Source organism: Notamacropus eugenii, chromosome 2 (genome assembly GCF_028372415.1).
Source record: "Notamacropus eugenii isolate mMacEug1 chromosome 2, mMacEug1.pri_v2, whole genome shotgun sequence".
Lineage (NCBI taxonomy): Eukaryota > Metazoa > Chordata > Mammalia > Diprotodontia > Macropodidae > Notamacropus > Notamacropus eugenii.
In genome coordinates, this window is record NC_092873.1 from 275531466 (window position 1) to 275554530 (window position 23065).

Sequence of the window (23065 nt, forward strand, 5' to 3'; positions counted from 1 at the left end):
TAAATCTGCTTAAAGAATTATATAAGTGTTAATCAAAGTTATGAGCAGTTGTAATTGTAGAAAGTACCCTTGTGAGAGTCCCTTTCGATAATGTATATGAATTTCTTTGCAATTTTTTTTCTAGAAGAGATGTGATCATTTGGTTTAGGGAACTCCCAGTGGGGAAATTCCCTCTACCAATGCAGATTGGAAATAGCTATGCAATTTATAGTCTTAGAAAACTGCCTGAAGCCCTGAGAGCTAAATGATTCTCCATATTCACAGAGGTATTGTGTAAGACAGGATACGACTTGTAGCCTTATCTTTCTCACTTGGAGGCCTGCTGTTGACTATACTATTCTGCTTCATGTTGAATGTTATGTGAATATCAGTTACTGTTACAATCACTGTTGTACAGATAATAAACTGGGGTTCAGAGAAGCTAAATAAGAGAAATAGAGCAGTGTAGTAGATAAAGAACTGGAGTTAAAATCAGGAAGATATGTTTCCAAATCTTGCCTCAGATATTTAATAGCTATATAACCCTGGACAAATCACTTAAGCTTTCTGTGATTCAGTTTCCAGTCTATTAAATTTAAGGGTTGAACTTCTTGCCTTCTAAAACCCCTTCCAGCTCCAAATGTATGGTTTTATAACCGGCCAATGATAGGCACTCTTTAGAGATAGACTAACAATCACACTCAGGTCTTATGGATAGCATGCTTCACCCTACATCTTATTATTCTCAACCATTAGCTTCCCCCAAGCATGATCTAAATGGAGGAAATATAAGCTCTTACTCACGTGTAGGATGAAGAGGAAGGGGGAGGGGAACAGATGTTCTGTTTAAACCCAATGAAGTCAGTAATCTCAAAGAAACCATCTCAGCAAAGTTGTGCTCACCATATAGTTTTGCAGAATTCATATAGGAAGGAGAAAGAAACCCTTTCATATTCTTTAGCAATTTTTTTTTGCAGGTCTCAGCAGAATTAATCCATTTAATATTCAGAGAGAGGCAAAGTCAGTCTGGATTTGTCTATAGCTCCTGTGGTGATAATCTTAGCTTTGGAAGCTTATATAACCTAAATGTAGAACCATAAAGATGTTCAAGTTTGCTGAGGCTTCATTGCAATTTGAAGCCCTGGGGACATTATAATAAATTGTTCAGAAAGCATTTTGAAAGGGAAGGTCCTCTTCCCTGTGACAGTAACAGAAGCCATATTCAAATACTGTAACCTTGCTTTACAGAAGAAATTCAGCACTGTGGCTCACTTACAGATAGTCCCTGTTTAATATTCCGCAGAAGCCAACACACGGTATTTTCCATGATAGCAATTTTGCTATGCTACTCTCATTATTGGAAATTAAATGTATTTCATTTTCAAATGGCAAGTGGCAACTAATCATTTTATTGTTACATCATGATCCTGGATACACATTGTGGTCCTGTTACATCTCACTGAGAGGAAAATAACAACAGTATTAGAAAATAAACTAACAACATTGCTCCTCCACAAAGAGAAGTCTATATTATGGTAGCTGAAATAATATGCAAAGTTCATGCCATGCCTCCTAGGTCAAGATCAAGTGAAGAGAAACATTATGTAAGGACTTAACCCCCCCCCTAAAAAAAAATACTTATCTAAGGAAAAGAAAATAATCTGTTTTAGGATTAAGCAAAGCTTAATAGTACACAGCTCTAGTCCTTATATTACCCCTAGTTCTTGGCATGTTTATGTTGGAATCTACATCACTCTTAGACCCCAGGTTCTTGGGTGCTAGAGTCTTAGGGTCTCATGAAGTAAGGCATATCTTTTTTTATTATAGGAATGCATACATAGCAAATAATACATCTAAAACTTTAGTCCATGACCAAAATTGTAGTTATATAATAAAGTTATATAATAAAGACTAGGAAGTCAAATGTCCAAAAAGTTGCTATTGGATAACTGAATAGTAAAAATTGGCATATTCATAGTACATTGAGATTCAGTAGGTTGTGTGACTTGGAGTCAGGAAGATCTGAGTCCTAAATTTGCCTCAGACAAGTCACTTAACATCTGTCTGCCTCAATCTCATAATCTATAAAATGGGGCTAATAATAGCACCTAACTCACAAGATCATTGTGAAAATCAAGTGAGTTAGCATATGTAAGTAATATACTTTGAAAATCTTAAATCTCTATACAAATACTAGTTATTACTAGTATTTGTTCTTCAGAATGACTTAGGGATGTAAGCTCTATAGATAATATTTTCCCCATTTTATAGTTGAGGAAACTGAGGATGAGAAAGTTTAAGTAGTTGGCCCAAGATCACACAAAGTGATCTAAGAGTCTGAGGTGCCATTCAAGCTTAAATCTATTTGATTCCAAATCCTATGTTCAATCCATAACACCAATTAGATGTCCTCAAGAGCTTATTCTGACCCTAAATAGCAGTGTCTTTGGAGTGATACTTACTTTTCTTAAGCTGTGTGACCTTATATCATTTTATTTCCATAAGCCTCATAAATCTTAGGTCCTCTGCAAGGGATCTTGGAAACCATACATTTCAAATTCTCTTTCCTCCTATCTCCTATTTTACAGCATCAGGAGTTAAAGGCTGGAAAGATAAAGTGATTTATCTTAAGTCACATAGGTAATTCAGTAATTATGACAATCAGGATATGAACTCATGTTCTCTAAATCTAGCTCTACAGTACTTAAAATTAGAGCATAGCTGTTAGTTTTCAGTCCCAAAAAAGGAGAGCCTTAGACAATTATCTTTAAGAATCTTTCCAGCTTGCCAATGCTATAATAGGTGATAGATTCAATGATGAGCACTTAATTTCAAACTCTAGATTTCAGTCTGAACAAAGTACATCATAAGAAATACCTGTTATCTTTAGATATCCAACTTCAAGTGTTATTAGAGGCAAGATGAAATCACAATTATAAATGGGCAAGTCATCTTTATTTTAATGAATCATAAATGTTCTATTTTCTCTTAATCTTAAAAATCAATATTTTGCTTTCTTTTAACCACACCAGTGCCCACACAATGTTTTACACCACTTTGATGATACTCTATATGTCACAAAGAGAAACATTATCCCAATTTTTTTTATACAGAAGCAAACTTCTTTGTGCGCTCCCTTATTTTCCATTCTTAAATATTGTGCCTTAGAAGATTGCCTGAAATATCAAGAAGTTAAAAGACCTTACCCATGGTCACACACCTATTTTGTGTCAGAGGTGAGTTCTGAACCCAAGTTTTCCTGATTCCAAGGCCAGCCTTCTATTCATTACTGTCACCATGTTACCTTTCTCTAAGACAAGATGCACTCATTGCTGACCTAAATCAATGAAAGTGATTTCTGTACTAGTTGTGGCCTCAAATGATGAAAGGACAGGTCCAGATGATTTAGTAAGGGGGAAGTTCTTGGCCAAAATTGATTATATCCTATCAACACAGATAGGCTTCATTTCCTCCTAAGAGAATGCTACAAAACTAACAAGCAAACATGTCATCGTGTCCTCTTTTTTCTCTTCATATCTACTCAGACTCATACATATATCACTTTAAAGCAATGTATTATGCAAAACCAGGCTTATAATAACTGTAAAAGAGGCAAAGGGGGCTTTGGCCCAGAGAACTGCCTACTAGGGCACTATCTATCCCTTTGCCTTATCTATACAAATTGCCCCTGGGTCTCATTAGCTTGGTATTTCTCAAATGGGGTGCCTTTCCCCTAACCCTTCATGGTAAAGGACATATTTTCTGCTGTACAGGACACCCCTTCTACCTTCTGACTATGGTCGGACTGTCCTTCGTGGCATCATCACATCCCCTCATCCCTAATTAAGTGAAAGAATTCTTGATTACAGATCTGTAGCAAAAATCCTCAAATATAACTCCATTCCAAATATAACCTACTTCTTCCACATCAACATGACAATTAGACTACCCAGCTAGGAAACAAACATACTGGACTGGATACTACTCTCCCATAATTGCAAAAGTGGGGAGAAAACAAGAACGCAAAAGACAAGACAAAGATTTCAAGTGTCACCAGGAGTTAGAATGAACATCTGGTCCATTGCATTAACCAGTTTGTAAAATGTTCCCAAACTAGCTACTTGGGCACTTGCTTCATCTAGTTCCCACTCATCTTGTTTTCATAGTAATAGTGATAAAAAGCCAAGACTTTAACAGTTGTAGGGCAGGCTGGATCACCATGTGATTTATCAATTAGACACCACAGAGTGTTGCTGGGCAAGAGGCCAAAGCCTGAGTGCTTCCACCTCTGGCAAGTGCCAAGATGTACCTTCAACTCCTGACCATTAAGTAGGAGTCCAGAATCTCCTAATGTTGTTTGTGATAACCCCAATCACCCTTTCCTCTCTCCCTGGGTTCAGGTATTCAGGGAAAATCACCCTCTGAAAGCTTTTAAATGCAAGTACATTTAAGCCAGCAATTAAATTACATCTATTCTCTTCACGCCCTATGGAATTCATTTGTAACTGTTAAATTCACTATGAATACCCTTTTGTCATTGCAGATAATGGTAGGAGAAGGCATTCTCTACTGTTGCCTGTCCAAAAGGAGAAACGGGATTGGAATGGAGCCCAATATAAATGCAGGAGGCTGCAACTTCAATTCTTTCCTTAGAAGAGCTGTCAGATTCGTTGGTGGGTTGGAGAACCAATTACAAAAAAGAAATGTTTTTTCAAGTAGAAATGTTGTATTTAATTACAGATACCAAGTTCTTGAAGTTATAATTTAGTTGTATAATTTCAAGTACAAGATAGGTCTTAAGCAAGAAGCTATTGGTTAATCCCAAATCCTAAAGTTGACATTTGAAATGTGGTATTTACATTTTCCATTTTCCCGAATGCCAAGATTCACATGCAATAACTTTTGAGTATTTTTTGCCTGAACTCTGTTTCCTAGATGGGCTCATCGTGGGGGACCATTTTTCTTTGCGTCTACCATCTAGATTTGCTACTGACTCTTGACATGCCTTGGCCAATTTGGCCTGGACTAAAAAGCAATGAAATTAGACCAGATTCAAAATCCTTGGACAATTAGATTGATGTAAGAAACCCCTAATGCTATGTAAACAATACAGCTGACATTTCTGTATAGCAAGGCCGTGTAGACAAAGGATGATATGGTTATAGCAAGATAAGATTATGTGCTACACTTTGACCAACAAAACCTTAAGTGGAATAATATATGCAAATCATTTTGCAAACTTAAGCACTATGTAAATGTAAGATAATAATAATGGTAATAACAAATAACTTCCAAGCTACCTATTTTACCTCTAATACAGTCAGGAAAAATATCCTTTTTCTACAAAATACCAAATTAAATGCATCACTTTTATGCCAACAGGGCATCCTACTTAATACATTACTTATTCAATATGACTCACTTCCACCCTCTTCCACCTCCCAAACAAAGAGAAACAGATATGCATTGTGTCAGCAGCTCTCCATTCCTGAAGAAACCTCTTACGCTGGTGGGAAGAGAAAAAAAGATTGGCAGAAAAGTCAGAAAGTTAGAAGAGCAGATAAGACATCTAGGATTGAATTGTTTTTTCTAAGAGAAAAATATCCCTTAATGGCAATGCTTAGCACAGTGCCAGCCATACAGTAGGCATTACCCTTTCATAGTAAGTATTAACAGATGTTTGTTTATATGACTTGGCATAGTTGTACAATTCTATGGGAAAGTGGGCAAACCGTATGGGAATGACCTAGAGATGAGGTGAATAATTCAGTCACTCTTTTTGTTCTAGGAAGAGTCTTCCTGGAGAGCCCGATTTTCTAGGAGTTCCTAGAGATTGTCCATTTAGAATTCCATCAGTACTCAGATATGGGAAGCCACAGGCCAAGGGCTTTCTAGAAAGGGATACAATCCAGAGCTACACTAAGCAAGTGAAATGCGACTGAGAAGTCATAACTTGTTCTCATAGAAAGGAGTTATGCTAGAAGTATAAATCTTAAAGATGAAGAGGTCAGAGTCACAAGTGTTTGAGTAAAACTGGAAATTGTGGACAAATGTCAGTCGAAGGATCTAAGAGCTAGAGCTAAAAAGTGATATCAAAGGTCATTTATTCTAACTCCCTTATTTTATTGATTGTTGATTTGATTTGGAATAGCTATAAAATGCAATCGAAAAGTGGAGAAATAATAGGTGAATGACCTAGATGTGAGGTGAATAGCTCAGGAACTCATCTTGTTGCAGACAGAGTCTTCCTAGAGTCCAACTGAGAGAACCTTGAGGCAAGAAGGCGAAAATAAAGGCTATTACAATCTTCCAAGAATGAGATGATAAGGGCTTGCACCAGGATGGTGGCAGTGTCAGAGGAGAAAAGAAAATATGTGAAAGATGTTGTAAGGTAAACTTGATAGAATTTTGGAACTGATTGGTTATGAGAGATAAGAGCAGACAAGGAGTTAAGGATGATGCCTAGATTGAGAATTTGGATAACTGGGAAAATGGTGTTGCTCTCAACAACGATAAGGAAGTTAGGAAGAGGGAGGGTTGGGAGCGAGAGGTAATGGGTTCAATTGTAGGCATGTTGAGTTTAAGATGTCTATAGAATATCTACTTTGAGATTTCCAATAGGCAGCTTGAGATACAAGATTCAAGGTCAAGAAAGAGATTAAGTCTGGTTAAGTAGGTCTAGCACAGTTACCACAATCAGATGATAATTGAATATATGGGAGCTGCTGAGATCTCCGAGCAAATTAGTATAGGATTTTTTTGTGTTCATCCTTCGATACCAAAGAAGACCATGCCATCAGAGAAACAATGACAAGACTGCACTTGACTTTGTTTTGAGGGAGGGAGGGCTGTGCAGGTCACCAGCCTCACCTCCTCCACAGCCATCTGAATCCAGTGACCAGATATTTATCAGGATGACTGGAGATGACCCGAGATGAGGCAATTGGAGTTGAGTAACTTGCCTAAGGTTACACAGCTAGTAAGTGTCAAGTGTCTGAAGTGAGATTTGAACTCAGGTCCTCCTGACTCCTGCACTGGTACTCTATCCACTATATCACCTAGCTGCCCCATAGAATTAGAAGAGAAAATGGATGAAGACAGAACTCTGGGGGACTCTTATGATTATCAGATAAGATCTGGATAAAGATCCAGTAAAGGAAACTGAGGAGTCAGTAGGAAAATCAGTAGAGAGCAGTGTCACAAAATCCTTAAGAGAACAGATTATAAGGGAGAAAGAGGTGACTGACAATGTCAAAGGTTAAAGAAAGATCACTAACAATGAAGATTGGGTAAAGGTCATGAGATCTGGCAAATAAGAAATCAGTGGTGACTTTGGAGAGAGTAGTTTCAGTGGAATAAAGAGGTTAGAAGCTAGACTTCCGAGAGTTAAGTAGAGAGTCAGAGAAAAGGAAATGGAGGCATCTGTTAATGGTTGGCTTTCCCAAGGAGTTTAGCTATGAAAGGGAGAAAAGATATAGAATGATAGTTGGATAGATGGACAATAAGAGGAGTTTTTTATTTGCTTTTTTTTTTAGAATAGGAGAGATATGGGTAATAAGCAGCAGGGAAATGGACAGTTGACAGGAAGAATTTGAACTTTAATAAGAAAGTGGGGATAATAGAGGGAGCAATGTGTTAAGATGACAGGGTTAGAATGAGATTACTTTTTCACATAGAAACATTTACCTTAAGAGGGACTACCTCTTCATGTGAGACATGGAATAAAGGAGGAGATGGTGGGAGAAAGCATCTTATTGATGTTAAATGAGAAGGAAGAGGTGGAGAAGACATAGGAGGAGGAGGGGGGTAAAAGGGAGTTCTTGATGAATGGCTTCTATTTTTTTTTTTCAGTGAAATATGACCAAGGTTCTCAGCTGATAGGATGGAAGAAGGAAGGGGAAGCCATGTGAGATTTGAGTAGAAATGAAAAGATTAAGAAAAGGTATTGTGATGAGTAGGATAGTGAATTGATTAGTGAGATGGAAAATGATTACCTTGCCATAGTGAGGGCCCAGTTGAGATTATATAACATAAATTTATAGTAGACACAGCACAACTTCATAATTTTCTCCAGCTTGATTCAGTAGTAAATGAGTAGAAGTTAAGGCAGTGATATTTGGAGTGATCTTAGACTGAGGCCAGGTAGGGGAAGATTGGTGATGAGAAAAAGAGACAAAGGACTAAAGACAAGAGGACAGATTATAGTTGAAGTGGTTCAGCAAGAGATCCTGGTGGGAAAGCGAGGAGAGTATAGTCAATGCAGGGATGATGATGGCCTGGAAAAGGAACTGTGGGGTGAAGGAACTGGAGGTCACAATGTGTACAAAGAACAAGGCTAGGAGTATTAAGTCAGAGGAAGGGGTAGAATGACAACAGATATGATCAGATAAAGTTATTTCAGAATTCATGAACATGCAAAAGGAACAGCTGCAGGAAGGGTATTATCCAAACAATCAAGTTACCAATTTGTTATTTCTTGTTTGTTCTACATAACCTTATCACCTTCTTTTCTGACTATAAATGTCCTTGAAGACATCTTTTATTCCATTTTAAAATGATAATCTGCATTTGCAATATGCTGGAACTTCTACAAACCCCTTGGTATTACAGCAAAATTACTAATATTGATGGATTATAAAAGGATTAATTTAGGTTTCTTTACTTTTAACTAGCTGTATTACAACATTAAGAATTCTCTAAAGAGAAATAAATAATCTCATAATAAATGATCACATTGGAGTAAATATTTTTATTATGTGTTGCAAATAATTTGAGGGTTATTCTTTAAATATTTTTAAACATGATAAACAATAAAGGAGCAACATAGGCACCACGAAGTTAATAGGCTCTTGTGTTTCTTTTTGCTTACAGGAGTTCATGTATTTGGACTTTGTTCTACTGCTCTCATCACCGATATCATACAACTGTCAACAGGGTACCAAGCGCCATATTTTCTGACTGTATGCAAACCAAACTACACATCTCTGAATGTATCATGCAAAGAAAATTCCTACATTGTAGAAGATATCTGCTCAGGATCTGACCTCACAGTCATAAACAGTGGAAGGTTAGAGATTTTGAGATCTAAAGAAGAGCCATATGTCTAAATTTAAACTTCTATTTCAAAGAAACTAACTTTGTAGATAATATTTTGTGTATTGCTTTGCATTTCTTTCACTCTGAGATCCCAACACTCATTGAATTCCAGGGACCCAACAATCAAAGACCACATAGTCTTCACATTTTCTGGTGGCTCATTTCCAGTGTTCAGGTATTTTTCAGTGAGTTACATCATACAGTTCCATGGTTGGATTTGGCTGACATTATTTGTCTAGTTGGGATAATTTACAATCAGTGGCAGCTCATACATAATGAATGTCTACCGCAGACCCAGGAAGGTCTATGTTTCACATACCCCTCCATGATGGCGACTTGTTTTATAAGGCAACCCTATCTACTTTTAAAAGAACAAATCTCTGTGGAGCCCTATAAGTTATACAACAAACTGTATTGCATTAATTGTGTCCAACATTGCCAATATGTAAAGTCAGGAGGAAAACATCTCCATGGGCTGGTTAGTACCTTATAGTCCCACTAGAAGATATCTAGGTAGTAAAATTTAATGATACTCATTCTTTGATATTTATGTGACATTAGTAGTTATTTGCCCTTGGTGACTATTTTGCAGAATCATAGAATTTCTGAGCTATAAGAGTCCTTAGTGAATACCTAATCCAATCCATAGCTACAAAGAATTCCCTCTACATCAGCCAAGTTAAAGTGAAATCTACCCAGATAGCCCAATCTACTTGAAGATAACTCTAATTGTTTGCAAGGATGTTTTCGTTTTTTAACTTTCTAAAAATTAATTCTATACAGGGTATTCTTGCTGATACTTTTGAGGAATATTCTCCCTGTAATTTTCCTGCTGCTTAACTTATAATGTGTTTGTGTTTATGAAATTCTATTACTAAAGTTCCATTTTCAAAATCTGAGGCAGCTGTCTCCTATTTTGTCTTTTCCCAACTTTTAAACTTTCTTCTCTAAATATTCTGAACATATTTTAGGACCATATTTCTTTTCTTTATTGAACCAAGGCCCCATACAATTTGATTTGCTGCTATTTCTTTAGACTTTTGTGATATTTTCATCCCTGGGGTAGGCCAGTGGGCCACTAAGGTCAAGTTTGACAACTCATCTTTCCTGTTTTAAAAGTTGGGAATGTGTTTGTGTTTTTTTTTATCTATTCTTTTTTCTAAAGACTTTCTCATAAATCTTGTTATCTAATAATTTCTAGAGTCATGTTCAGGATTCTTGAGTAGGGCATGTGGAATTTATTGATTTTCAGATATATTCTGATGATATTGCTAATGACCTCCATTTTACATTCACCTTGTCCCAGAAGTTGTTTTGCTACTTCTGGCATCTCATAGATAAATTCCATCTAGAGCAATAAATAGGAGCTCACTGAGTTTACTAGTTCCTCCACTGATAACATTGTATTTTATTTTTTCAGTAACATTGTTTCAAAGACTTTCTTTTATGAACATTTTATTCAAAGATGTTTCATTATTTATGTTCAAGTTCTACTTTTGTGGCTTTTTTACTCCTGTTAAATAATATTTATCTCTCAAAATTTCTCTGTTCTTATCAAATCAAGAGCATAGTTACTGTTTTCTTCAAATAGTTTAGTTTAAAATAATTTCTTAGTGTTTCGCATATTTCTGCTCAGCAAATCATTCTAGAGGTAAATTTGTTTCTAAAATCTGTATGTATTGCTGTTAGAGGGCTCCATCCCCCTCACTCTTCATTTTACCAAACTCTTATATTGAAAATGTCAGTGGAAAGAGCCATTATCTTAGTGTAGCTCTCTTGCTAATCTTCAAATACTTAAATTAAAAAAAAGAAACCAAAAATGAAGGGAAATTGAGTCTCAAGGATCAGTTTCCAGATCTAGCACTTCAAACATACCATGGTAGGTAAAGTCTCTCATAACAGTATCAGGTTCCAGAAGTAGAGGAAGCAAAAAAAGCACAGCATAGAGTTCTCTCTTCATCACTCTCCTACCCATGTCCTCCCACACATACATGTATATTTACATATGTATGTACTACTACACATATACCATCAATATATACTTCGTATTCATAGATATAGAGACTCTAGATATGGACTACATAGATAGTGGGGTGTATGGGGTGTTCAGGGAGGACTGGCACCTCTGGTTTGAGGGATTGCTGAGTCCTTTTCAGGGCTATTCGTCCACCTTTGGTGTCCATCTGCCACCCACTTCTTACCTGTGGCTCCAAGAAATTGTAGCATGTGGAGTGGCCACACTGGTATAAACATCTCAACAGATAGCCTAAACCAGATTAAAGGTGACTAATAGTCCCCAAACCCATCAGTGAGTGAGGGGGATGTCTGTGCCAAGCATGTGAAGACTTCCCCATTAGAATGGGCAGATGAAAACAATTTGTTTCAATGGCCATGGGCAGTTGACATAGGTGCTGTGGAGCCCTTGTGTCTTGGTAAGCTATTGAAGATGCCAAGGTCATGCACTAGATCCCAGACCATTACCAATCACCTTGACTTTTTAATTGCCACTAACTACAATGACTCTGGAAGAGAGACTGAATCTGATGACTCTGTGCAACTCTGTCTTACTTAAACCCAGTTCACATGCAGATCAAAACCTCACTCATAATGTCTTTGGTCCTCCTTGAAAACAAAGAACAACAAACATAGCTTTTTCTCTATATCTACACATAAACCTGTATAATCTAGGAAAATAAAGGTTTAGCTTATGTATGGATCACTCTCTCTCTCTCTCTCTCTGCTTTTCATTTATTTTTTTCTCCTAGTTTTTCACTTTGTCCTGGCTTAGAAAGCAGTCCCAGCTAGCTCAACAAGGTTTGTAAGTTTTCTAGGAGAACCCATTGCTCAGATATTGTAACCAAGACTCCCCCTGGGATGGGAGGAAGGATGAGGAGAAGGGCCTAAATGTTTCTCTTACTCTGGTTCCAGACTTTTTCTTCCAATTCTCTTTACCTAGATAACATCTCAAACACAGGTTAGGCCACTAGACAATTTTAACACAGGATACCCAACAACAAAGAAAGAATAGCCAGAAAGGAGAGCAGCAAATGCTGGCTCATTTAATAAATGCTTGTTGACAAAACGACTGCTGACTAGATATATCACAGCCAAGGCTAAACTCCTGATGGCAAAGACAGGACACAGTTTTCTTGTTTAGAGTCCTGAGAGGAGGTATGATTCCTCCCCCAATGAGAGTTACAGGGAGATAGGGAATGGGAAAGGTGAGTAATGTCTCTAAAGGGGCAATCTCACTGAACCAAATGCTTTCAAAACCACAGTGGCTCATTCTTGTTCCCAGCACCAGCTATAACATGTAGTCCTCAAATTTTCTCTGAACAAAAGATTTGGGGGAGAAAGCCTGAACACTAGCTCTTCCCCATATGTTCCCAAGATGGAAGACAAGCCATGCTTTTGAACTAATTCTTTGTCGTCCTCCCTCCCACTCCCACTCAGTGTCTGTGAACAATTCCAGAAGCCATCACATATGTTCACAATGCCAGCAACCAGTAAGATTCTTGAGTTTTGCATCTTCGTGCCTGGGGTTGGGGAAGGAGAGAGGGTGGCAGGGATTCAGATTTCAATGCAGGATTACACTTGAAAACAGCTATCATGCCTCCCCGGGTCTTTTCTTCCTCAGTTCCTTTAGTCATTTCCCTTATGACATAGATTCAGGAACCTTTACCAATCTGACTGTCCGCCTTCAAACCCTCTCCAGGTTATTGCTTTTCTTAAATGGTGACACTCAGGACTGAAATCAATAAATCTGAATGTGATCTGACCAGGAAATAATATAGAAAGACCATCGCCTCCCCATGCCTAGAAATTATATCTCTCAATGCAAACTCCCACTGTTTTGTTTTGTTTTTAGCTCTCAACGCAAACTCTCATTTTTTTTAGCTGACGTCACACTATTGAGTCATTTTGAGATTGTAGCCTACTAAGGTCCTCAGATCTCTTCAAATGAACTGCAGAGGAGGTGAGCTCAGTAGCCTGGAAATTCACAGGCTACATTTGAATAAATCCAGGTTACCTTCAAGACTTCAGGAGCCTATCTTGGGAAATTATGCATCAAAAATCTTTGGTAATATCAAATAAATAATATTGTCAGAACAAGATTTTTTAAAAAAGTAAAATCACATAAAATTTCAAGGACAAGTTTGAAATAAAATAAATGGATCAGAGGGCAGCAATAACTAATTAAAGAGGTCTTGGACAGTTTTTTTTTTCATTCAGTGAATTTAAGTGGTAAATTTAAGAATAAAATTTTATGCCAAAAGTTATACAATCTGGATACTGGTAATATAACTATTATGTATAGCTTGTATATGGTAGATGCTTACTAAATACTTGTTGGACAATATTAGGTATGCTAGTTTCCATTAAGATATAGGTATTTGCTTGAAAGATGTGCCCATTTCACAGACCTTTATTCTTTCCATTTTATTTAATGCCAGTCTTCTCTCAGTCCCCTTAAAATCTTGTTTATATTGCATGAGAATCTCTTTTATCATTCCAGTGATTCAGGGTATATTTTTTGTAATTTCATTATCCTTTTACTCTATCTTTTTTCCAATTTTTAAAAACTTTTTTCTTCTGGCTACTCTTTATCATTTCTCTTGAGGTATTTCTTTTTATCTTTTCTTATAGTAACATTCTTGAAATGGCAATATTGAGAAGCAGGATAATAATACTCAACCTTCTTATCATGATAAATTGGGGGATATCCAGGAAATAAAATACTGGCACTTAGATCTTTAATTATAAGGGAGGAAAGTCCTTTTACAATTTCATAGACAAAAAACATAATTTTAGCTACATTGTAGGATATGGCATAAAACACCACTTTTAAAACATTTATTTAAAATGAAAATAATTTCAATATATTCTCAATGTTCTAATTTTCCATTTTTTAATCATTAACTTTTATCATGTAAATATAAACTACATGTACTTCTCAATCAACATAGTAGTTATTTCATTGGCACTTCCAAACTTTTTGCAATAAGAAAAAACATCACAATTTCTCTTTCAAACCAAAGGTGATTACCAGAATTTATTTTCATCAGCACAATTTTATTCTGTTCTCATGAGAAAACATAATTGAAATTTAAGTTATTGATTATTTGCTTGTGGGTTTTAAGACTTTCACCATCCTGTGTCTTTTAAGATGAATACTAACTGTATACTTGACTTAAAGGGTATAATTTAACTGTCTTTCTTTGGCAGAAAGTCATTCCCTTCTCAACATGCCACCCTAGCAGCCTTTGCAGCTGTGTACATTTCAGTAAGTATGTCATTTTTTTTACTACATGTACTACAGAAAAAGTGAGAGGGATGTTCACTCTCTATAAGGGATTAATTACACTGTACAGCCATGAAATAAAATCACAGGGGGTTTTGGCAATGCTAAAGAATTAATGCTAGATCATCAGTGCCATGACATGTCAAACCTTTAAAACATTTTCTGTTACTATGAAAGATACAGTCATAATATAATTATTCTGTATAGTTTCCTTTAATATACTTTTAAAACTGAATTCCATTTCATGCCTTAGTCCATGTGCTGAATAGCACATCCTGTGTTAAAAAAAAAAAAAAACAACCTATCATTTATTATGGAAAGGCAGCTAGCTCTGAAGGTAGGAAGAATTGGATTCCACTGGTGCCTTGGATACATATAGGCTGTGTGAACCTGGGCAAGTCACTTAACTTCTCATTGCTCTAGTCTAGAGGATACTTCAAAACAATTAAATTGCAGTAAAAGTACAAACCTACATTGGTAGAGGAATTTTCCTCACCAATAAAAATCACAGGTCCATTCTCTAACCCTGTGTTATGTAGTATGCAATATCCTGTACAATGTTTGTGTGATTTCATATTATCGTAAATAAAATAAAAGATATGTAATAACCTATATACGGACAGCTAGTGGATAGAGCACCAGGCCTGGAATTAGGAAGATGTGAGTTCAAACCCAATCTCATACACTTACTAGTTGTGTGACCCAGAGCAAGTCATTCAGTGCTGTTTGCCTCAGGTTCCTCAACTGTAAAATGAGCTGGAGAAGAAAATGGTAAAATGCTCCAGTATCTTTACCAAGAAAACCCCAAATGGGATCACAAAGAATTGGACACAACTGAAATAACTGAACAACAACAAAATAACATATAATGAACATAGTGATGGACATATTTATAGCAAATAATAGGAAGTGTTTGCAAAAGACTGTGTATAGCAAAGTGGCAACTGGAGATTTTGGTTAATTGCACTGTATCTGTCACCATCCAAAAAGAAATATATCTGATATATCCAGATTACCAGGACAAATGACTTTTTTTCTTTCACTTGGAATTTATTATATGGTATTTTACAGCATATAGACCACTTTACATACATTATCCCAATTGAAGTCCCCATCTCTGTGAGAAAGTTACTAGAAAGGTAATTATCTGTAGCACTGGCTTGTCTTAAGATTTATTCTACAGAGGAGGAACCTGAGGCTAGGCAGGTCGGCTTGTAAATCTCAGAGACAGGATCTGAACCCAGATCTTCTTGTCTTCAAATCTAGTGCTCTCTCCACTATGATAATAACTGCCTCAGCTCTAGAGATAACTACCTCAATTCTCTACTTGACATTGCCTTCTCCAAAAATCAAAGTAGTTACAATGACATCCTCAGTAACAATTTTGGTTTCTGACTTAGAAACAGTGAGAATGTTTTAAAAATAAAATCACTCTGCTCATTAAGCTGAATCCAATCGCTTTTTCTCCTCTAAGATGTACTTCAATTCTACATTAACGGATTCTTCTAAGCTCCTGAAACCTCTCCTGGTGTTTGCATTTATCATCTGTGGCATCATCTGTGGCCTAACGCGGATAACACAATATAAGAACCACCCAGTCGATGTCTACTGTGGCTTTTTAATAGGAGGAGGAATTGCTCTATACTTGGTAAATAATCTATTATTGTATGGTGCATCTATACAGTAAGTGCTTAATAAATGCTTTCTCTATCTATTTACATCTATTAGTAAAATCATTGTCAAAAAGAAGGAAAAGGTAAGGTAGTTTCAACAGTTCTCATTTACTTATGATTTATGATTTAATTGAATTTTGAGAAGACTGTGAAAGTGTTTGACAAATGTCTTCTTGTTCAGCAGACACATTACAGAAATACTACAACCATAACTTTTAGACTAATCTATCAGATATAGCTCACCCACAGAGTAAAATTATTGGCAATCATCCAAAAGTAGCCATTGTTTCAATTACCACATAGGTGGATATATACAACACAACGAGACAAGCTCATTGCAAAAATGTACCATTCCAAGTTTCTGTAATGATTGTGGATGTGGATGTGAATGTAGACACACCATCTATTAATTTAATTGACAGAAGGTACCATATTAATTCATGTAAGGTTTTTTTGTACATATTTTTTTTTTGTACATATTTTGTACATATTTTACTGCCATGATTGGGCAGTAGAGAGGTGGGAACTTTGTTAAAATCTTAATCTAGGAGTTTCTTAATTGTGTTGTTAGAAATGCAGACAAGTGTCTGCTCAGCCTTTGGTACTTATGGTGCTGAGAGTGAATAGGACCTTATGATGGAGATGTAAGATGAAATAAAATCTCAGCTTATCAAAAAGATTTCTAGAGGCAACTTTTCCAAGTGTAAATTATTTACACATTATCAGTGTCAATAATAATTATCTGACAGTTGTGCAGCCTAGAATAGATTTCTCTTTCTTTGTGAAATCTAGGTTAATAATATGTAGCATTTGTATAGCGCTTTAAGGTTTGCAAAGCTCTTTACAGAGATTTTTTTCATTTGTTTCTTACAACCCTGGGAGATGTGTTATTATCATCTGCATTTTACAGATCAGGAAACTGAAGCAGACAGAGGTTAAGTGTCATACCCAGGGTCACACAGGTAGGAAATGTAACTGAATTTGAACTCAGGTCTTGATTTTTTCAATTTTTTTTCCATGACTCCAGAGTCCTGACTTGAAATCTAGCATGCTATATATTGTGTCTCACGGCTGCCTTGAAGAAAAAAAACTCAGAAAAATAAAATGCATTTGATCTCAAATGAGACCTTTAGGCATTTGTTTGACTTTTATGAATTGTGAAGCATATAGGGATTATGGGTTTAACTATAGTTTTATGGACTTATGGACCAGCCAGATGAGGAAACTCCCTCAAATGATCCTGTTCAGTACCTTCTTAGCAAATAGTCTTAGAGAGCTACCTGGAATAATGAAAGGTTAAATGACTTTTCCAGTATCATACAGAAATGTCACTTGAATATAAATGTATATTTACACTAAAACAACACCAAAAAAACATATGTGGAGAGGCCACAACCAGTGAAGATACATTTGGCAACAATTTGGGGATGTTAAAAAGTACTTTAAATTATTTTACCTAGAGTATAACTTCTTATTTGGGGCTTATAAAATAATAAAAGGTTTTTCCAAATGTATAAATTTAACTCTATATGCCAAAAGAACATTTATCATTTATTTTTGTCTGACCATCCGTTAGTAATTTGAGCAGTGTCAAGGAATGGAAGCTTCACCTCTAAAATAGACATAAAGAATTTGAAACAAAATATCAACCATAAGAGTGAGGCAGGTCTTAAAGTAATAGCTTCCACAGAAGTAAAAGGGTAATTGACAAAATGCTTGTGGTCCATGATAGATGGAGTCAAGTTTGGAGTACAGTGCAGCCAAATTTGCAGCAGAGTTGGATTATTCTGGAAGGCTGCTTTCATCCCATTCCCCTCCCCTAGTCAGAAATCCATTTCCCCAAATTGACTAGGAATATAAATTCTTGTCCATTCTGTTATAAATGAAAAATGTTTTCCCCACTTGGGTTCCCTTCCCTCCAGTGCTATCTTTATGCTTGATGTGTGTTTCCATTAACTCAGCTCCGGTTAATCATTATTCTCTCATTTTGTACTTTGATTTCAAAGTTCTTTGAACCTGGCCCATTCCTTTCTTTCTTCTTATACCTTATTTATCCTCTGTTCCTTACACATGAGACTCCATCTTCCAATTCCATGCATTTTCACTGGCTCTCTCCCATGCCGGAAAGGCTTTCCCTCCTCATTTTCACCTCTTGGCTTTCTGGCTTCCTTCAAGTCCAAACTAAAGTCTTACTTTAGAGGCAGCTAGGTGGTGCAATGGATAAAGCACCAGTGCAGGAGTCAGGAGGACCTGAGTTCAAACCTCCCCTCAGACACCTGACACTTACTAGCTATGTGACCTTAGGCAAGTCAATTAACCCCAATTGCCTCATCCTGGGTCATCTCCAGTCATTCTGATAAATATCTGGTCACTGGATTCAGATGATTCTGGAGGAAAAGTGAGGCTGGTGACCTGCACAACCCTCCCTCATTCAAAACAAAGTCAAGTGCAAGTCATGTCATCATTTCTCTGATGCATGGTCTTCTTTGGCAAAGAAGGATGAACACACACACACACACACACACACACACACACACACAGTCCTACCTTATACAAGAAGCTTTTCCTAGGTGACAAAGTAGATGGAGTGCTGGGCCTGGAGTCAGGAAGACCTGAATTCAAATTTGACCTCAGATGCTTACTAGTTGTGAAAAGGTCAATTAACTTCTATCTGCCTCAATTCCTGTAGCATCTATTTCCCAGGCTTGTTTTGAGGATAAAATGGATACTATTTATAAGGATACATAGGAGGCATTATGAAAATGTTAACTATTATTATTGTCTTCCTTAAGGTCCTTGTGTTGATTATCTCCAATTGATCTTATATATATATATATCTTGTACATAACAATGTATGTATCGTCTCCCCAATTAGATTGTAATCTCCTTGAGAGCAGGAATTGTCTTTTTCTTTGTATCCTCATCATTTAGCAGTGCCTGGTACATAGTAGCCAATTAATAAATGCTTATTGACCAATTTACTAACTGCACTTCCTCTCCTATGGAGCAATCACTTTGATGATTCCTTACTTAGATCTTAGGGAATCTGATAATTTCTCGAACTAACTGATAAACTGAAAAAGAAGAGGTTAAGTGAATAACTTAACCAGACTGAAAACTCATAAATTCTTGATTTAAAAAAAAAAACATAAACTATCCTTTCACAATGATACTAATTAGATAGGGGACAAGTCCTGAAGAGATAGCTGATCAAACCAAAATTTTAAAAGAGTCAACTCTTGATTGTTACAGAATCATAAATCTTTAGCTAGAAAGGACATCAAAGGTCATTAGGTCTATCTATCATATAACAAGTAAGGAAATGGAGGTGGCACAGAGAGATTAAGCAACATGCCTAAGGTCATAAAGGTAGAATTTGAAAAGAATGTTTTTCATTTCAGGACCAGTATGCTTTTGCCGTACCATATTTCATTTATGGCATCTAATGACTGCTCTTCCCCTAGAACCAAGTTGGTCTTGGGGCCCTGACAAACTGAATCACAATGAAACTTAGCCATTGGCCTTTGGGCAACTAAAAAAAATAGTATTTCAGAGAAGGAACACAAAACTCAACCATTATGACATTTGCTGATTTCCTGTGTGATCTAAGTTTAAAAATCTGACAAATTATCTCTTAGTGGGGATAGTTCTGTGAACTCAATGCAAAACCATCAATGTCCAAATTATGCGTTTTAGTTCTATATCCCCAGACCCCCTAGTCCAGTTCAGTACACATAAAAAACACTCAAATGTTGCTATTTGTCACTTACAATTCCAACGCAATCAATTAGAAGCCCTTTTTAAAGTATTTGCTATAGAAGAGCAAAACTGCAGATTCTAAAGCCAAGTAGATCAGATGTTTTTAATGATCCCCTATATTTCCAAAAGCTCTTCTTCATTATAAGGTTGTAGTTGGGAGCGGATGCACTGCAAATTTTTCCAGCAATTTGAAAAGCAATTGGGCAAAATACTCCTCCTCCAATTCAATTCAGTTCAACAAGTTGTTAAATTTTACTAAGTTGGACAAAACCAAGAGTTGAGGAGGGTGGGGAAGAGAAAGGGGTGAGAGTGAGAGTGAGGTGTACATTCTAGGGATAGGGATATCTTGTGACAATGTATAACAGTAGAATACAGAATGTTGAATTTGAGGCAACAACTGGTAGACCAGGTAGTCTTAAAAAGCTAATACACATGTAATATCTTAGTGTTTGCAAAATACTTGGCATATATTATCTATTTTGATCCCTTTAACAACCCTGGGATGTATATGTTATTATCCTCATTTTACAGATAAGGAACCTGAGACAAAGACCAAGTAAATGACATGTTTAGGATCGCAAGACTAATAAGTATCTGAGACAGGATTAAAACTCAAGTCTTCTCAACTGCAAATACATTTCATAGAGTAAGCCACTTAGCTGTGTAGAATATGTGAAAAGGAGTAATATGATTTGAGGGTAGAAAGCCAAGTTGGAGGCATATGGTGCAGGGGCTATAAATTGTAGGCTAAGGAGCTGGCAGAGAAACCAGTTAGAAAAATAATACTTTTAAAGTAGCAGATACAAAAACATTATGCATACTTTTTCCCCATTGCCTTATATGTCCTAAGCCTAGAATTTGTTGCTTTCTTACCTCCAACTATTTGAATCTTTAAAGTTTCCTGTAATCCTCAGCCCTTCATTCTACAATGAATGAAGGAGGAGGACTTTCCTGATTCTCCCACTACTAGTCCTTCTCCTCAAATATTCTTAGATTTCTTTCATCCATATTTTACATATGCATATAATAGCAATAGTAGTAGTAGCGAGCATTTGTATAGTTACATATATATAGTATGTGTGTATATACATATACATGTATACATATGGTTTAGAAAATTATTTACATACGTTCCCTCATTTACATATAATGTGTGTTGTTACTTCTAAACAATTGCAATTTTTTTTAGGGTCAGGAAGGTTTCATTTTTTTTCTTTGAATCCCCAAAGCCCAACTGAATAGCCAGCATATAGTAGATGCTTTATAATCATTTAAGGACCAATATATTTTTCAGAAAAAGAACATTAATAATGAAGTCATTCTTCTATTTTAAAAGAATAGTTGAGCAACATACCAACTTATTTAGTGATACTTGACAACAAATTTGCCTTGGTTTTGACAGTAGCAGTATTTGTCTTTGAAGTATCACAGAAAGTATCTATCTATCTATCTATCTATCTATCTTCTCTACTTATTGTAGTTTGAACAATATAGTATCTAAAACGACTTTATTTTTCTGCCACTTAACTAGTTATTTTGTGTTGACATTAGGGCTTGTATGCTGTGGGGAACTTTCTGCCAAATGAAGACAGTATGTTTCAGCATAGAGATGCTCTCAGATCTCTGACTGACCTCAACCAAGACCCAAGCCGAGCCTTATCTGGTAAAAATGGTAGCAGTAGTGATGGGATTGCTCATACTGAAGCAATCCTAAACCGAAACCCAAGAGACGCGAGCTCACTGACAAACCTCAAAAGGGCAAATGCTGATGTGGAAATCATCACCCCACGAAGCCCCATGGGGAAGGAGAACATGGTCACATTCAGCAACACATTACCCAGGGCCAACACTCCATCTGTGGAAGATCCTGTGAGAAGAAACGCAACAATTCATGCCTCCATGGATTCTGCCCGCTCAAAGCAGCTTCTCACCCAGTGGAAGAGCAAGAATGAAAGTCGAAAATTATCCTTACAAGTCTTAGAGCCTGAACCTGGCCAGTCTCCACCAAGATCCATAGAAATGAGGTCAAGCTCTGAACCAGCAAGGGTAGGGGTTAATGGAGACCATCATGCACCTGGAAATCAGTACCTGAAAATACAGCCTGGAAATGTCCCAGTATGTAACAATAGTATGCCTGGTGGACCAAGGGTGTCTATTCAACCTCGACCAGGTTCATCACAGCTGGTACATATTCCTGAGGAGACCCAAGAAAACATAAACACTTCTCCTAAAAGTAGCTCTGCTAGAGCCAAGTGGCTGAAAGCTGCTGAAAAGAGTGTTGCCTGTAGTCGGAGCAATAGCCAACCTCGGATTATGCAGGTCATCGCCATGTCAAAGCAACAAGGAGTTCTACAGAGTAGTCCAAAGAATACTGAAGGTAGCACAGTCACCTGCACTGGGTCTATCCGTTACAAAACCCTGACAGATCATGAACCTGGTGGGATTGTGAGAGTTGAAGCCCATCCTGAAAACAACAGACCAATCATCCAGATCCCATCTTCAGAAGGTGAAGGGAGTGGATCTTGGAAATGGAAAGCCCCCGAAAAAGGTAGTCTTCGTCAGACCTATGAGCTCAATGACCTCAACAGAGACTCTGAGAGCTGTGAGTCCCTAAAAGACAGTTTTGGGTCTGGAGATAGGAAGAGAAGCAACATTGACAGCAATGAGCACCATCATCATGGAATCACAACTATCCGTGTCACTCCTGTAGAAGGAAGTGAAATTGGCTCAGAGACATTATCCATTTCCTCAAGCCGTGACTCCACATTGAGGAGAAAAGGTAACATCATCTTAATTCCTGAAAGAAGCAACAGCCCAGAAAATACTCGGAATATCTTCTATAAGGGAACCTCCCCAACACGAGCTTACAAAGACTGAGCAACGACCATTGCTGTAGGCTGGTCCACCCCAGAAAGATCACATGTCAATATCAGTAGTGTTCAATATGTATTTTTTGAGCTGGTACAGGAAAAAAAAAACATTCATTATGCCAAGTCATTCATCATCAGACCACCTGTTGATAAAAGGCAAGGAACTGTCATTTGCATGGGCTTTTGTATTTCTTTTGAGGGGGGAACAAAGCACAATGCAAGAACCTAACCAATGTGAAACATTTTCCTATAACGTGTTTCTCTAGACCCAGAAACATCAAGTAATAATTTTTAAGAAGACATTTTGTTCTGTGAGTGTGCCAATTTGGGGGGGCTTTATATTTACAACTGGGATCAAGAATATATGTACATCTATATGTATATAT

At 36.9% G+C, this 23065-nt stretch overlaps 1 protein-coding gene across 2 annotated transcripts in view; it reads left to right on the forward strand.

The window, feature by feature from the left end:
• PLPPR4 (phospholipid phosphatase related 4) overlaps nucleotides 1-22706 on the forward strand; it is a 56647-nt gene extending 33941 nt beyond the window's left edge. The window contains exons 3-7 of one of the 2 annotated variants that reach the window (XM_072644090.1): nucleotides 4523-4652; nucleotides 8851-9046; nucleotides 14302-14359; nucleotides 15852-16025; nucleotides 21361-22706. In XM_072644090.1, the coding sequence (XP_072500191.1) occupies nucleotides 4523-4652; nucleotides 8851-9046; nucleotides 14302-14359; nucleotides 15852-16025; nucleotides 21361-22686 (1884 nt within the window). In that variant the 3' untranslated portion in view covers nucleotides 22687-22706. The remainder of the gene's footprint in view (nucleotides 1-4522; nucleotides 4653-8850; nucleotides 9047-14301; nucleotides 14360-15851; nucleotides 16026-21360) is intronic. The other variant, XM_072644091.1, reaches the window with a different exon arrangement.
• The last annotated feature ends 359 nt before the right edge of the window (nucleotides 22707-23065 follow it).